We start from the raw sequence: 16,315 nt of genomic DNA, 5'->3' as shown, positions 1-16,315 counted from the left end.
GCCCGGAGCCTGCTTCCGATTCTGTGTCTCCCTCTCTCTCTGCCCCTCCCCTGTTCATGCTCTGCCTCTCTCTGTCTCAAAAATAAATAAACGTTAAAAAAAAAATTTTTTTTTTAAAGGAAAGAAAGCTCCGTCTTGGGGGAAGGGAGCATTGTAGAGAAAACGTGCCTCTTTATCTGGGAGTGTAGTAAAGTGGCTCCATTTCTCCCCAGGATAATTCCTCCATCCACTCGCTTACATCTATCTCACGCATCCTCAGCCGCCTCTCCGGGGGTTAGCACTCCTCACCCCGCAATATCCAACCTCTCCCCTTTCGTTTGACTCTCCCACTCAGCGTGTAGAGAGACAACATTTCACATAAGCTTGTACAAGGCTCTTGGCTCGTCAGAGAAACTCCCTCCCGCCCCACCTGTCTGCCCACAACTTCCCTCTCATGCCCTTCCCTTCAGACAAACTCAGTGACGCTGGCCCCTTGTTTTCTCTCACTCCACAAGCTCCCATCAGGCTTCCCACCAACCCAGACTCTGAAACTGCTGGGTCCCGGTGTCCTTGTCCCCAGATGGAGAAAAAACGATCATGTGGTCTATTAGTTGCCTTTCCTTGAGTTTGTTTATTTTGAGAGAGAGAGCATGCGTAGGGAGAGGCAGAGAGAGAGAGAGAGAGGGAGAGAGAGAGCATCCCAAGCAGGCTCCGCACTCTCAGAGCAGAGCCCCCGATTCGGGCCCAGTCTCACCAACTGCGAGATCATAACCTGAACCAAAGTCAAGAGTAGGATGTTTAACCAACTGAGTCACCCAGGTGTCCCAGTTGTTTCTAGCTTCTTAAAAATAACAAGTTTTGGGGTGCCTGGGTGGCTCAAGTCGGTTAAGCGTCTGACTTCAGCTCAGGTCATGATCTCTTGGTCTTGTGAGTTCAAACCCCATATCGGGCTCTGGGCTGACAGCTTGGAGCCTGGAGCCTGCTTTGGATCTTATGTCTCCCTCTCTCTCTGCCCCTCCCCTGCTCCTGTTCTGTCTCTCTCTGTCTTTCAAAAATGATTAAATGCTAAAAAAAAAAAAAATTATTTTAGGAACTTAACTTCTGTTATATTTTGAATCGACACACGATAAAACCATGCAAACTTTTGAAATTATTTTTTTTTCTAATTCTGTATGCTATTCACAGATGGCTTGGCATCAGGCCCCAATAACTCAAACTCATAAAAGTCTTCTCTTGGTTATTCTCTTCTTATAACTGTCCTCAGTGGGCTGCCTGGGTGCCTCAGTTGGTCGAGCATCTGACTTTTGGTCTCAGTTCAAGTCTTGATCTCAGGGTCGTGAGTTCAAGCCCCAAGTTGAGCTCCGTGCTGGGCGTGAAGACTGCTCGTTACAAAATTGTCCTCAGAGATCCCACACTCTCTTGTGTTTCTCTCTCCGTCTTAGCCCTTCTTGTCCCATTGGGGGCCCCTGCCCATCACCTAGACACTGGTGTCCCATGGGGCTCTGTCCTGGACTCTTTTCTTCAGCATATCCTACCTGGGTATTATCCCTTTCCATGGCATCAGCTTTCCCCATTTGCTGCTAAATCTATAATCTGTATAAGTAGGCCAGATCTCAGTAAGCTGGCATTGTTCTGATTTCGACTTTAACCGACAGTAACCAATGTTGTCCATTTTCACCGGGCAGTTCACAATGGAACGCTCATCACATTCTCACAATGAAAGGACACCCAACAGTTAAGAACAGAGAGGATCGATCAAGACAGAGATAGTGACTGAAAAAATGATCTAGTTAGGATACAACTTTTGCCGCTCTAGCAAAGAGATCTCAAAATGCGGTGACTTAAATAAGGGAAAGCATTTTTCGGTAACACGAAAGTCTAGGCTAGAGTGGCCTTTGGATGATTCAGGAATGCTTCGTGCTCTGTCTTCTTTGACACATGGTTTCCATCTTACGGTCGACAATAGAAGTTCTGAGCATAGTCATTGTGTCCACATTCCAGCCTGTGGTAAGGAACAAAGGGGGAGCACAGAACCCAACCCTTACTTCTGAAGTCGTAAAAAGCCGCACACATCATGTTCCCCAACACCCCAATCGCCAGAACTTAGTCACATGCCACACTCAGCTTCAAGGGAGGAGGTGAGAAATGGAAGTTTTTAGCTAGGCAGTTTGTCCTCAGCTAAAACCCAGTTGTGTTATTAAAAATAGAATTAGAGAAGGGGTAATAAAATACAACCAACCGTTTCTGCTGCACGTGCAACAGATGTTTCTGAAGTTACTATTTTCACTTAGTCTTTTCACTACCTCTATTTCCTATTTTATTATATTCTGTTTCATTGTTTTAAAACTTGATCATAATTCACCCATCATATTATGACCACTGTAGATGAAGACCCATACTTTGAAAAACATGGTTCTAAGCCTACCGTGTCAAATATGGTACCCAGTAACCACATGGGCTATTGAGCGCTCAAAATGTGATTAGCCTGAAGTGTTATGTGTTGTTAGTGTAGAATCCCATACCAGATTTCAAAGACTTGTTACCAGAAAAAGAACATGAAGCATCTTTAGCGATATTTATATTGATTAAATGTTGAAATGATAGTACTTTGGATATAATGAGTTAAGTAAAATATATATTACCAAAATTAATTCAATCTGCTGATTTTTGTATCTTAACGTGGCTACTAGAAAATGCAAAATTACATAGGAGGCTCACAGTCTATATGTCTATGAAACCATACTGCTCTAAACCCTAGATGCAAATGTTAAACTCCCTCTGAATATTAATACTTGAATATTCCACAAGTACTTTCTAAAACTAGACTCTTTCTCTTCCCAGCCCTTAGCCCTCCTGTCTTCTTTGTGTCCCCACTCAGTGCATCCTCAGCTAAAGGCATTCAATCAGTTAAAGGCAACACAATCCACTCAGCGACCTACCAGGAAAACTGAAAGGCATATTCTCCTTTATCACATTCATGTATTCACTGTGTGCTGTAACGTTACCTCTTAAATGTGATATAAATCTATCAGTCATTTTCTAATCTCATCATGAATGCCCTAGTTCAAAATACCATCATCTGTCACCTAGATAATTGTATCAGTTCCCAAATGGCCTCTCTGCCTCCTGGGTTGTCTCCTTCCAGTCAGTCCTTCAAAGTGACCTTTCTGAGAAACAAATCTGGAGAAGTCACTTCACACCTGATCACTCCCCTAAACACCTTAATAGTGCCAACAAGCTCCTTTTTTATTTGAAGCCAGCTTGCTTCACTTTTCGGAATGCATGGGCCTCTTCTCTGTACCAAGTGCTTTCCATCTCACTAAATGTGTCATGATTATTCTTACCTCCTGAGCCTTTGTATACATCATTCCTTATGTGCTTAGAACGCATTTTTTTTAATCGCCTTCTTCCCTCTGGCTAAACACTACTCATATTTCAGAGCTTCATTAAAATTTTGCTTTCCCATTAGAATTCTTTTCCAAAGCCCAAGACTGGATTATGTGTCCCTCTTCTGCATTCCCAGAGCATCCTGAACTTCGATAAGAATGTTTGGCCACTAAAAGGATGAGATCGTGCCATTTGAGACAGCACGAATGGACCTTGAGGGTATTATGCTAAGTGAAATAAGTCAGAGTGAGAAAGACAAATACCATATGATCTCACTCATAAGTGGAAACTTAAAAAAAAATGAATAAAAAGCAAAAAGAAGAATTGGACCTATAAATACAGTGAATAAACTATATTCCCCTCACCCACTGGTTGGTAGGCAAATGGGTGAAGGGGAGTGGGAGACACAGGCTTCCAGTTATGGGGTGAATAAGTCATGGGAATAAAAGGCACAGCAGAGGAAGATAGTCCATGTATCTGTATAGCAATGTATAGGGACAGATAGTTGCTGCACTTATAGTGGACATTGCACAATGTGGAATGTATAAACTTGTCACTGTGTGGTATGCCTGAGACAAATGTAACAGTGTGTGTCAACTGTATTCAAATAGATACATAAAGAACATTGCATTAAAACGCACGTACAAAAGACATTTCTAACAGTGCGAGATGCTCGAAAGAATCATTGGAGCACTATGTCGGTGAACACGTTGCTCACCAGTGTGTGCAGTGTGGTACACACTCCTGGAAGAAACAGGCACAAAAATCGTTGGGAACAGTGGTATCTGAGTGAATGAAGCCACACCATCAATTTCAGTGAAACGCTGTATTTAATTAACGCTTTGCACTACATGTCACACGCTGTATATACAAACGTGTTCAAAAAGGTGACTCTGGCAATGCGGGCTCCATGAATGACTTCGTTTGCTGCTATTTCCAAATAAGAAGGCAGAAAATATTAAGGAAAAAACAATCACAGTTAAAGAAGACAATAACCGACATAAAAATATGCTAGCGGAAGAGTAGATTAGGAGATGCAAAAACAAAAACAACAACAACAACAAAACACAGCAGTGATCTGGAAGACAGGATAATAGAAAGCACCCAAGCTGAAGAGCAAAAAAAGCAAAGAATTTTTAAAAGGAGGATGCGTTAAGGAATCTTTTGGACAGAATCAAACAAATAAATATTCATGTTATAGGGGCCAAAAAATAATAATGTTTGGCTACTGTATTTTTATTGCTTGTTTATTTGTCTGCTTTCACACCCACAGAACATAAGACCTTTTAGTGCATACCTGTTTCTACATATTTGACCATTCCATCTCCATAATTTGCATGACACTGAGCCCTACGTGGCTCGATAAATACTTATAAAACAACCAGATAGTTGAATGGATGGATGGATGGGTGGATGAATGGATGGATGGATAGTTTGAATAGATAGATAGTTGAATACATGATGGATGGATGGACAGATGGATGGATGGATGGATGAAATAGTTTATATGATTAAAGACTGTTGAAGAGTAGTATATTTAGAAGGCAGTAACAAAACGTGTGTGTACAGTAAATGATAAAGACTATTGTGATTTTTGCACTGTAGGTCAAAGCTTTGTTCTTGAGGTCCTGCCATTTCTCTTTTCAGCTTCTCACTGTCTCAATACAGGAAAATATTTTCTATTTTCATTCCCCCAGGATCTGGCTCCACATCCGCCATCCAGTAATATCCCTAAGGTCAAACACCTATTAGCTCAATCCAATATCATTTCCAGAGAGAACTACTGAATGCTGAAACTGCTTCAACATGTGAGCAGGCATATCTAATGGAGGACTTGCAGGCACGCTGACCTGAAGTGAAATAGCTATTTTGAGCCTGTCCAGTGTTGCTTAAATTGTAGCTTCCCTTGCCAACTATTCAGGCAAGAGACGTGAGGAAAGCCACAAAAGGAGCTGTGGGGAAATGGAACGAAGAAGTAAGAGAGAGAAGGGGTTGCAAACCCGATTAGCTGCTTTACAGTAAAAGGCAGAGAAAGCGAGCATGAAGGGGAATGTGGATTTTATCCCTCCAGGAATTCTCTTTAGCCCACAAGGAATTAACCTTGACTGTAATTGGGCCCCTGAGAGCAATGACCCTTTCACAGAAGTTCAGAGACCTCTACTTTGTTTAGACACCATGTGTGGGTGGAACTTCCTGTTTGCACAGAGAGCAGCATAAAGCCTAGTTGCTCTGAGGAATGTCTGGGACCAGACCAGTTGCAGGGGAGCGGGGTGCAGTACGGTCTGGTCTCCTGGGGGCCCTTCTCCCTGCAGCATGGGGAAGAACAAACTCCTTCATCCAAATCTTATTCTCCTCCTTCTGATCTTCCTGCCTGCAGATGCCTCAGTCCCTGGAAAACTGTGAGTTTCACATAGAACATAAAGAATCCTTTCCCTAAAAGAGAATCCTCTCTGATTCTCCTTTGTATGATTCATTTGTCTTTCCCATGAAACTGTCACCTTCTTACCCCTAAAGTCTCTTCCCATGATGAGATTTCATAAATCTGGTTTATTCATTCTTTACTTATTCTTAACTAATCTTCTCCAACTCTCCAAATCTCTGAATTTCTAAATTTGCTAGGCATATGCAAAGACTTTCTAAGGGGCTTTGGGAAGTGATCCTTTCAAAGGAATCAATTTCCAGATCCTCACATTCAGATTGCTTGCTCTCGACCGTGCTATTTATCCTTTATTACTTCCCCTTCCTTAATTGTCCATCTTCCACTTTATAAAAGAAAGACAAAAAAAAAAAAAAAGAAGAAAGAAAGAAAGAAAGAAAGAAAGAAAGAAAGAAAGAAAGAAAGAAAGAAAGAAAGGCAAACCTCTCCTTCAATCATATGCTACCATGGAGCACTGTCCTGGGGTATAAAAATCTGTAGGATGCCAAATCAGAAAAACGATTTGAAATATTGATATTGGTGTGGAGAAAGCAAAGGATTCGAACGATGAGGGAGAAAATTCTTTGGCAGATTATGTGATGATGAATGCTTTGTGTCAACAAAGTTGAGGGGCATCCAAACGAAATACCAGCTGACAGGTGATTAGAAGCGATTCTTGATAATAGATACTTGATAATAGATAATAGATAATAGATACTTGGTGAATGTTGGTATATAATGCAGAAGGAGTTGCAAGAACCAGTAACAACGATATACTTGTTTTATCTGTGTTTTATTTACTTTCAGGTAAACAGTTTTTCACGGCACTCATGTCTATACAGACTAAAAATAGCAACACAATTAATGTTAGGCCTCTTTCAATTCTTGCTATTAAGGAATAGCCATTCGTGGAAACACAAAAACAGCTCATTGTTCTCATTAAATATGTGCTTCAAAAATATTTTGATTTGCTATAGTATGTGTGAATCATGACTTGTAATACATTCATATTGTTTTGATCAGTTGTATTCTCATAAGACTTCTAAAAAGAATTCAATCCAGAAGAAAATGCTTAGCATTTACAACTTTATGGTCGCATAAAGAGTTAAAGTTAAGGGGCGCCTGGGTGGCTCGGTCGGTTGAGCGTCCGACTTCGGCTCAGGTCACGATCTCACAGTCCGTGAGTTCGAGCCCCGCGTCGGGCTCTGGGCTGATGGCTCAGAGCCTGGAGCCTGCTTCCGATTCTGTGTCTCCCTCTCTCTCTGACCCTCCCCCGTTCATGCTCTGTCTCTCTCTGTCTCAAAAATAAATAAATGTTTAAAAAAAAATTAAAAAAAAAAAAGAGTTAAAGTTAAATTAAGCACCCATCCATAGTATTATATGTATGAGCATATGTATGTGTATATATATATATATATATATATGCATATATATATATATACACATACATATATAGTTAATAAAGAAGCCAGAGTTATCCATGAACATATTTTGAAGCATTAAAGTCTTAGGACAAACTTCTGTGTAGTCAGTGGCATGGTAATTCAAGTTTAAGGAGAAAAAAAAAAAGAAAGATGTTAAATTTCTGATCATCACAGAAAGGACATTTTGACATTTTTTTTTTTTAATTTTTTTTTTTCAACATTTTTTATTTATTTTTGGGACAGAGAGAGACAGAGCATGAACGGGGGAGGGGCAGAGAGAGAGGGAGACACAGAATCGGAAACAGGCTCCAGGCTCCAAGCCATCAGCCCAGAGCCTGATGCGGGGCTCGAACTCACGGACCGCGAGATCGTGACCTGGCTGAAGTCGGATGCTTAACCGACTGCGCCACCCAGGCGCCCCGACATATTTTTTAAATAGGTCATATTGGGTATGTTGTTGCTAGAATATTTAAGAACCCATCAAAAACTTATAAAAGACTGATGTAAGTTTTAACTTTAAAAAATGTCATTGGAAATAGTATCTTTTGCTATTATTTAAACTTGTGACAAAAATATACATGTTTACTTGAAAATATGTAAGGAATGTGTAGTGTCTAAAAATTATTTTAGGAATTCTGTGAGCAGAAATGTTTGAAAACTACACAGCCAATAAAACTATGTATGAGGGTATTGTCAAAGTGTGTTCTGCTCATGAGTTACCTCGGCCCAAAATTCCATCACTAGAAGGCCATTTGTGGGCGGAACCACTGTCTAGCCAAGAACTGAAGGGCAAATATTGAAAATGCAAAGAGCCAGAGTTAGGTAACAAGAAGATAACATTAGTTGCTCACCACAACTGAAACTTTAAACTAATGACTTTCTTTGAGCGTCAGATTCCATATCTACAAAGTGGAAGCAAGTATTTTCCATACGATTTTCACAGGGTTGTTGGATATATATATCCAGGGAAAGTATTGCACGTTGATTGGTTTTTGTAATGTCTCCCCTGAGACCTTGCTTGCTTTTTACAACAGTCCCAGTGTAAAATAGATTTACGACACCATAAGTGTAATCAGCCTATTTCTGATTTGAATTTGGATGCTTGCATACGGTGTTCCTGAAAGTGAGGTGTCTCAGCAAATTTGCTCACACGAGTCAAATGTTCACTGCAATGGCATTGGTGATGGAACAGGGAATAAGTCTCACACGTGCCGTTCCACAGCAGAGATCAATTTCATGTTCACCAGTATGTCTTCTTGTGGTAGAGAACGAATGATAGTAACAATAATTGTGATGGAAAATAGTGCTGGCGATAACACCAGGGTGATTCCCCTCCTACACTCTCCTCTAACTGGACTCCCCGATTCCCAGGCAGTACATGGCCTTGGTCCCCTCCCTGCTCCATACCGAGACCCCTGAGAAGGGTTGCATCCTTCTGAGCTACCTGGATGAGACAGTGACTGTAAGTGCTTCCTTGGAGTCCCTCAGGGGAAACCAGAGCCTCTTCACTGACCTGGTGGTGGAGAAGGATTTATTCCACTGCGTCTCCTTCACTGTGAGTATGCCTATTTGACTTAATACACTTGATTCTACTGGTTAGGGTCATAGGCATCTAGAATTCAGTCAAGATAAAACTTTGAGAGCCTGGAAAAGACTTCAGAAAGAAATCTAAATGTAGTAACTATGCATAGGAATTAAGAAGCAGTGTGTGTGAATTTCCAGCCATGGGAGCCAAATATTTATAGGCATATTAAAAATCAACTTAATGACCAAAGAAAATTTCTGTTAGCCAGGAGGGGAAAAAGCAGTACGCACTAGACAAAGGGAAAATGTGATTTCTTCTTAAAATGTGACTTCTGTGAAATGGAAAATAGAAAAAAATATTAATAAGGCACACTAGACCAATGCATGACGTACACCCCCAGTGGTGGCCTGACAGGAACACATCACCCCATACTGAAGAGTGAAAATTGTAGAAATTTCCATAAGCACATATCCAGTCTCTTCAGAGTTACCCACATGTAACATGCTTATAGCCTAAGGCCAATAAACTATGGTAGTTTTCTTTCCCATAGCCTTAAAATATATTCCTACCATGCCCTTTTAGCACATAACATCAGCTTGGTAAAGTTCAGTATATAATTGAATCAGGACTGTATTTGTTGATCTATAAGGAGATGTGAGTCTCACTTATGACCTCTTTTACTGATATATTTTCCTCCATCTTCTGTTCTGTCTCCCCATTTGTAAAATGACAGAAGTAATTCCTGTCCATGGCAACTTCCCCTACTGACAATCAGGGGGGTGCAGTGAAGCAAAGGGGCCAGATGTCCAGGGAGGAGAGGAACATGGGGTGGCGGGGGAAACTTGGGAGACTGAATGGGTTCTTGGGGTCTGTCTTATGTTTCAGGTCCCAAGATCTCCATCCAATGAGGAGGTCATGTTCCTCACTGTCCAAGTGAAAGGACCAACCCAAGAATTCAAGAAGCGGACCACAGTCGTGGTTAAAAATGAAGAGAGTCTGGTCTTCGTCCAGACAGACAAAGCCATCTACAAACCAGGGCAAACAGGTATGAAGAGGCCCTACAGTTAGAACAACTCCCAAAAGAAAAGATCTTCCTCCCCTGCATATTCCCCAGTCAAAGGTCTTGTAGTCCTGGTTCTTTAAAAGTTTGTCTCACCGGCCCATAGGCCTGACTTAAGGTCTCTGGGACTCATGGAAAATATTTCTGTTTCAGTGAAGTTTCGTGTTGTCTCATTGGATGGAAATTTTCACCCCCTGAGTGAGTTGGTGAGTCTCCAAATGTCTATATGGAATCATTCTTATCTGGATAAACAATCTGGAAGCCTCTTTTTGGTGTTGGAGGAGGACCAGGGAGAGGAAGAATCTGGTATCACTGGTGGTGATTTCTGGCAGTACAACAGTGAGAGGTCCTCATTTAAACCAGAACCCCAGCTCAAGAGAGTACCTAATTCTTTCCATCTTGGTACTGGTACTTAGTCACCTGTCACACAGTTAAACTTATTCCTTATAAAGTTCTCAATTAGGCAAATTAGAAAGAGATATTACATAATAGACCCACCTACACCATCAAACAGCTTAAATTCAAATAAACTCTCAAAGAGTTAGAATTTTTCTAAACATACCTACCAAAAACCTCCTCTATAAAGGAAGAGTGTAATCAGTCTTTGTTCCTTGAAACTAACACTACTTGATCGCTTCTCAGCCTTTTGGCTAAGGTCAAGTGAAACTAACCCTACTTGATATTGATAAGAAATAACTCTTTCAACTTTAATGCAGACATCAAACAAAAGAGTCTTCGTTTTTCTCTCCCAAACCCACCACCCCACCACATCTTCTTGTCTCAAAGGCAATTCTTTTCTTCTAATGCCTTAAACAAAAGATTCTCATGTAATCCCTGCTTCCTCTCTTTGACACTCGCATCCACTACATCTGAAAGTCATGTTAGCTTGAAATATATCCAGACTATTTCTATTTCTTACCACTTGAATTACTACAATCTCATCCTGGCCAATATCACGTCTTTTGTTTTTTTAAGTTTTGGGTTTTTTTTTAACGTTTATTTATTTTTGAGACAGAGAGAGACAGAGCATGAACGGGGGAGGGTCAGAGAGAGAGGGAAACACAGCATATGAAACAGGCTCCAGGCTCTGAGCAGTCAGCACAGAGCCCGACGCGGGGCTCGAACTCACGGACCGCGAGATCGTGACCTGAGCCGAAGCCGGACGCTCAACCGACTGAGCCACCCAGGCGCCCCAAGTTTATTTATTTTGAGAGAGAGAGAGAGAGAACGAGTAGGGGAGAGGCAGAGAGTAGAAGGGACAGAGAATCCAAAGCAAGTTCTGTGGTGACAGCAAGCAGAGAGCCCAAGGCAGGGCTCAGACTCATGAACCACGAGATCATGACCTGAGCCAAAGCTGGAAGCTCAACCAACTGAGCCAACCAGGTGCCCCATGGCCAATATCACTTCTAAAAAAGACTATTTCCATAACCTTGAAGCTGGTCTCCTAGTTTCTACTTTCACACCTCCATCTAAAATAAGCACCTTATCCATCATTGTAGTAGCCTTACTGTCCCCCGTTTTTTCTTCTTGGCATTTCCTACCTGATATATAAATCAGGTGTGTGAGTGTGTGTGTGTATATAATATGTTTATCATATATATTCTTTATATGTCAGATACATGACTGATATATCATCGATATATATCTTAAATTCATAAATATTAAATATCAAATCAGTATCAATATAAAATTATAAATATATAAATATTAAGAATATATAAAATATGTATCTTGGGGCACCTGGGTGGCTGAGTCGGTTAAGGTCCGACTTCAGCTCAGGTCATGATCTCACGGTTGGTGGGTTGGAGCCCTGCATCGGGCTCATTGTCGTCAGCACACAACCCGCTTTGGATCCTTTGTCCCCTTTTCTCTGCCCCACCCCACTTGTGCTCTCTCAAAAATAAATACACATTTTTTTAAATGACTAAATATTGATAGCAGAGGAGCTATTCCTCTTCTTTATTCTTCGAACTAAGAATTCTTTGGCCATCTCAATATTTGGATCTGAGTATGGTTACTTATAATTTTGTTGGTGTTTACTTCTTAATCCGTAAAATTTCATAACAAAGGAGTGAGTATTCCTCACTTGATGCTATAAGCATTGAAGTAATGTCAGTAAATACTATTGCTAATGAAAGGCTGTGCACATACCTATATTTTGCTGATAGCTTAATAAGCTCTTAGTATTATTTATTAATTGCTTAAAATAGATTAGTTAAAAGTTTTATAAAACTTAACCTGAATTTTTTTCCTGTTTTACTATAGATAGAGGTATTCTGCATAAAGATGTCTTGCTTATAAATCACAATTAAGAATATTTGAAAATAATTCTACATTCCTTTATTTCTCTTTTGTCTTTCAGATTCCACTTGTATTCATTCAGGTAAGCAACAGGAAACATTCCATAATCAGAATTAAAGTAATACATTTAGAGAAAATGTTCATATTTGAGAGGCTGTTACATTCTACCGGAAGCTTGTCATTAAGGGAGAAATGTCTGAGTTCATACAGCACCAGATAATTTTAAGTCATCTTCCTTCCCTCCCTTCACCACCACCCCATTGGTTGTCTTTGTGAATAACATAGGGGTCTCCATAGATTTCTGTTATTGTCTCTAAGGCTCTAGGCTCTTTTGTAAGTTACAATTACTGTATCCATAGGACCCGAAAGGAAATCGTATCGCACAATGGCAGAAACTCAAGTTAGCGAGTGGCCTCACGCAACTGGCCTTTCCCCTCTCATCAGAGCCCATCCAGGGCTCTTACAAGGTGGTGGTACAGAAGGAATCAGGTGGAAGAACGGAGCACCCCTTCGCCGTGGAGGAATTTGGTATGGATAATGGAAAGTCACGGAGCATTTTCTTCATATCCAAACTTCCAGGGCCTGGAATTTGAGGTTATTTAGAGTCCTTTCATTTCCTACATGTGAGGTTGGGCTTCGAGTAGAATCAGTTATATCTAACCCCAATGAGACTATCAATAATCTGTGAATAGGACTTTGTATAGCTTGGTTACTTTTTGTAATAATTTTTAATCTCAAAAAAAATGTAAAATACCTTTAAGAGAAGGCTTCCATAATTCATTAGGATTACAGTGATCCGTCACAGTCCTTCAATCAGAATACCCATTTGATGGTAAGGTGGTTGGAGAGAAGAGTACAGCTAACTTTTCAGGACGCTAAAACACTGTTAGGGAATTGTTACAGAGAAACTGAGAATACTAACTCCCCCAAAGTTGAAAAACAATCACTAACTTCCTTTATCTCCGATGAACAGTGCTCCCCAAGTTTGAAGTGCAAGTAACAATGCCAAAGATAATCACTATCTTGGAAGAAGAGGTGAATGTGTCAGTATGTGGCCTGTGAGTTTATTGTTAGTATTTTTTTTATCATTTGAGAGAATTATTTAAAGGAGATTCACCATGGGGAACCTGGGTGGCTAGTCAGTTAAGTGTCTGACTCTTGATTTCAGCTCAGGTCATAATCTCGCATTTCCTGAGTTAGAGCCCCACGTCCAGCTCCGTGCTGGCATCAGGGAGGATTCTCTCTCTGTTTCTCTCTCTCTCAGCCCCTCCCTCGCTCGTGTGTATCTCTCTCTCTCTCAAAATAAGCAAACTTTAAAAAAAAAAAAAAAAAAAGGAGACTCACCATTTGGGATATTTTCACTCATTTCTTTAAGAACAGTGGGAGGACAAATACTTTAAGTACATGGAATCATCCCATCTCTAGAACCTTCCTCGCCTGTTGCTTCTCTATCTTTCCTTCTTATGTTGTTTCATGTCCTTACCAGCATCGTCATAACTATCACGGGGCAACCAACTGTTCCTAGAGAACCTATCTATGAGGACTGATTCTGAAAGTGACAAAGCTATACGCGCACACACACACGTACACACACGCACACACAAATGGGATAGTGTTGAAGGATACTGACTTTCCCATTTCCCAGGTAGAGGAAATTCTGTCATCAACAGATCATTTACGTGACCTTGCATACATAGTGGAAAAATAGCTTTGATTCAGAATTTGTAGAGATAGGCATATTACCAAGATCTCAGCTGAGTCATCGGTCTACCCAAGTCATGTCACATTCCTCTCAGCACTGCCATTTTTCCTGATGAGACTGGACATGATATCTCAGTTTGGTCCTTTCCAACCTTGAAAATTCATGTTTCTAAAATCTAATGCTCCCATCCCCAGTCGCCCATCGATAGCACTAGCAGAAAGAGCAAACAGAGTGAAGAAACCAGCCCTGCCAACGACCGCACACGTAATGCACCCACAATTCCTCAGGGTCCCTGCCCCAGCACTGTCTCAGAATAATCGCCACCAAATTCCTGATCCTATGTAACTGGTGAGCCAATACTCTTGCAAGTAAAGATTCAGAAGATGTTTTAGATAGGGAAGCAAACAAATGCCCTTGAAAACACATCAAACATCAATGACATATCTATATGGCACAACCCCAGTTTCATAAAAAGTAAACAAGTTAAACTCCATATACATAGAGAAGGCTACACATCACAAGAGGATAATGGAAAGAGACACCATCATATTAATAGTTTGTATTCCTAGGTAGAATTGAGGGCATTTTCTCTCTTCTTTATTTTGTTGGTATTGTTTTTTCCCCCTCTCTCTTAAGAACAGGGGTAGCTTTGGTAATAAGAGATGTATCTTTTTAAAGATGGGATTAAAAATAAAAAATTAAGGGGTAAAAAAGACATGATCAAAGAAGACTAGTAAATCTCAGCATGTTGCACTAGAGATTTGTTAAAAAGAAGGGTCATTACTTAACTTACTTGCTCTCAGCATTGTGAAGGCCCTGCAGAGATTAGAGGGAAGTACAGAGAGGAAATATACTTCAGCTAAAGGGGGAATATAAATAGGTAGAAAATGGGGATGTTCAATGTCTGCTTTGATTCATTTGGCAATGTTCCTATGACAGATACACATACGGGAAGCCTGTCCAAGGACATCTGACTATGAGCATGTGCAGAAAGTACAGTAACCCTTCTAACTGCTATAGTGGAGAGTCGCAGGCCATCTGTGAGAAATTCAGTCAACAGGTAGGTGGAAGACTGTTCCTCCTAAGGAACTAACAACAGAGACATTGTTGATAAGCAGTGAGTTACAACATGGTGCTAACCCAGGAAGAGAACACTCTACAAGAGAATGCTGTGTTAGCCACAGTAATTTACATGTCAGTGATTTAGCACAATAAGAATTATTTCTTTCTTATAATTGGCTACTGGGAGTGTGCTTGGTTCACCAAGCACCCAGAATAGTGGAAGTGGAGAGCAGTCTCCAAACCTGGCATTCAAAGCTGCCTTGGACATCTACTTGTATGAAGGAAGAAGGAAAATCATTATACCTGTTAAGCATTTGGGCTGGGAAGGGTATAGGTTTTGCCTTCTTTCTGTGAGCAAGAACTTGTCACATGGCCCCACCTACGTGCCGGGGAGGTAGGAAACACAGTCTTCAGATGGGCAGCCACTTCCTTGCAACAGTTGTGTACTATGGAAGGGGGGCCCGGCTTTGGTGAAAAGTTAGGTCCTCGCTACAGTAAGATTACCCACAAATTTTTAAGGCATGCCTATCCCATTAACTCTAGGGAATATCAGATGCTAAGAAATATATGTCTGTAATGTCTGTGTTCTTGTCATTAGAAAACCCCTGGGTTACATTGTCCCTTCAAAAAATCCCACCAGATTAACCAACCACTGACCTGTCCAGTATTACGTTTCTATATTTTGCTTTATCCCCTCCTAGCTAAACAGCCAGGGCTGCTTTTCTCAACAAATAAAAACCAAGATCTTCCAGATGAAGAGACAAGGGTATGAAATGAAGCTTGAAGTGGAGGCCAAGATCCGAGAAGAAGGAACAGGTTTGTGTACCATGTGGGTATGGGGGGAAAAGCAATGAACACTGATTTATTTCCTTTGCCAAATTATGAATTGGAAGGGAAGTAGTAACATAAGAAGTTCAGGGGGGATTGGGGCACCTGGGTGGCTCCGTCGGTTGAGCATCTGACTGGGGCTCAGGTCATGATCTCGCAGTTCACAAGTTCGAGCACCAAGTTGGGCTCTGTGCTGACAGCTCAAAGAGCCTGGAGCCTGCTTCTGATTCTGTGTCTCCCTCTGTCTCTGCCCCACCCCTGTTTGTGCTCTCTCTTTCTCTCAAAAATAAGTTAAAAACATTACAAAAGAAGAAGAAGAAGAAGAAGAAGAAGAAGAAGAAGAAGAAGTAGTAGTTGTTGTTCAGGGGGGATCATCCTTCCAAAAAGCAATTTATTTTCTTTCTTTTTTTTTCCAGAGGTAGAGTTAACTGGAAAAGGATCCAGTGAAATAACAAGAACCATAACCAAACTCTCATTTGTGAAAGTGGACCCATACTTTAGACAAGGGATCCCCTTCTTTGGGCAGGTGGAGTATTTTCTAATTCACAAATCAAATTATGTAGCGTCATTTAATAAACATATATCCTGCTAAAACCAGACCTGCTTAATATTATCTATTGATTAATATAAG

General features: G+C 40.8%; 1 protein-coding gene across 2 annotated transcripts in view; it reads left to right on the top strand.

Annotated features, from left to right (window-relative positions):
* Window positions 1–5,585: 5,585 nt before the first annotated feature.
* A2M (alpha-2-macroglobulin) overlaps window positions 5,586–16,315 on the top strand; it is a 45,751-nt gene continuing 35,021 nt past the window's right edge. For both annotated transcript variants that reach the window (XM_042991741.1, XM_007094105.3), the window contains exons 1-10: window positions 5,586–5,765; window positions 8,578–8,761; window positions 9,617–9,776; window positions 9,945–9,997; window positions 12,154–12,174; window positions 12,452–12,620; window positions 13,066–13,150; window positions 14,734–14,854; window positions 15,558–15,672; window positions 16,101–16,210. In XM_042991741.1, the coding sequence (XP_042847675.1) occupies window positions 5,680–5,765; window positions 8,578–8,761; window positions 9,617–9,776; window positions 9,945–9,997; window positions 12,154–12,174; window positions 12,452–12,620; window positions 13,066–13,150; window positions 14,734–14,854; window positions 15,558–15,672; window positions 16,101–16,210 (1,104 nt within the window). In that variant the 5' untranslated portion in view covers window positions 5,586–5,679. The remainder of the gene's footprint in view (window positions 5,766–8,577; window positions 8,762–9,616; window positions 9,777–9,944; window positions 9,998–12,153; window positions 12,175–12,451; window positions 12,621–13,065; window positions 13,151–14,733; window positions 14,855–15,557; window positions 15,673–16,100; window positions 16,211–16,315) is intronic.

Source organism: Panthera tigris, chromosome B4, assembly GCF_018350195.1.
Source record: "Panthera tigris isolate Pti1 chromosome B4, P.tigris_Pti1_mat1.1, whole genome shotgun sequence".
Classification (NCBI taxonomy): domain Eukaryota; kingdom Metazoa; phylum Chordata; class Mammalia; order Carnivora; family Felidae; genus Panthera; species Panthera tigris.
This window is presented reverse-complemented; position numbering and strand designations above follow the sequence as displayed.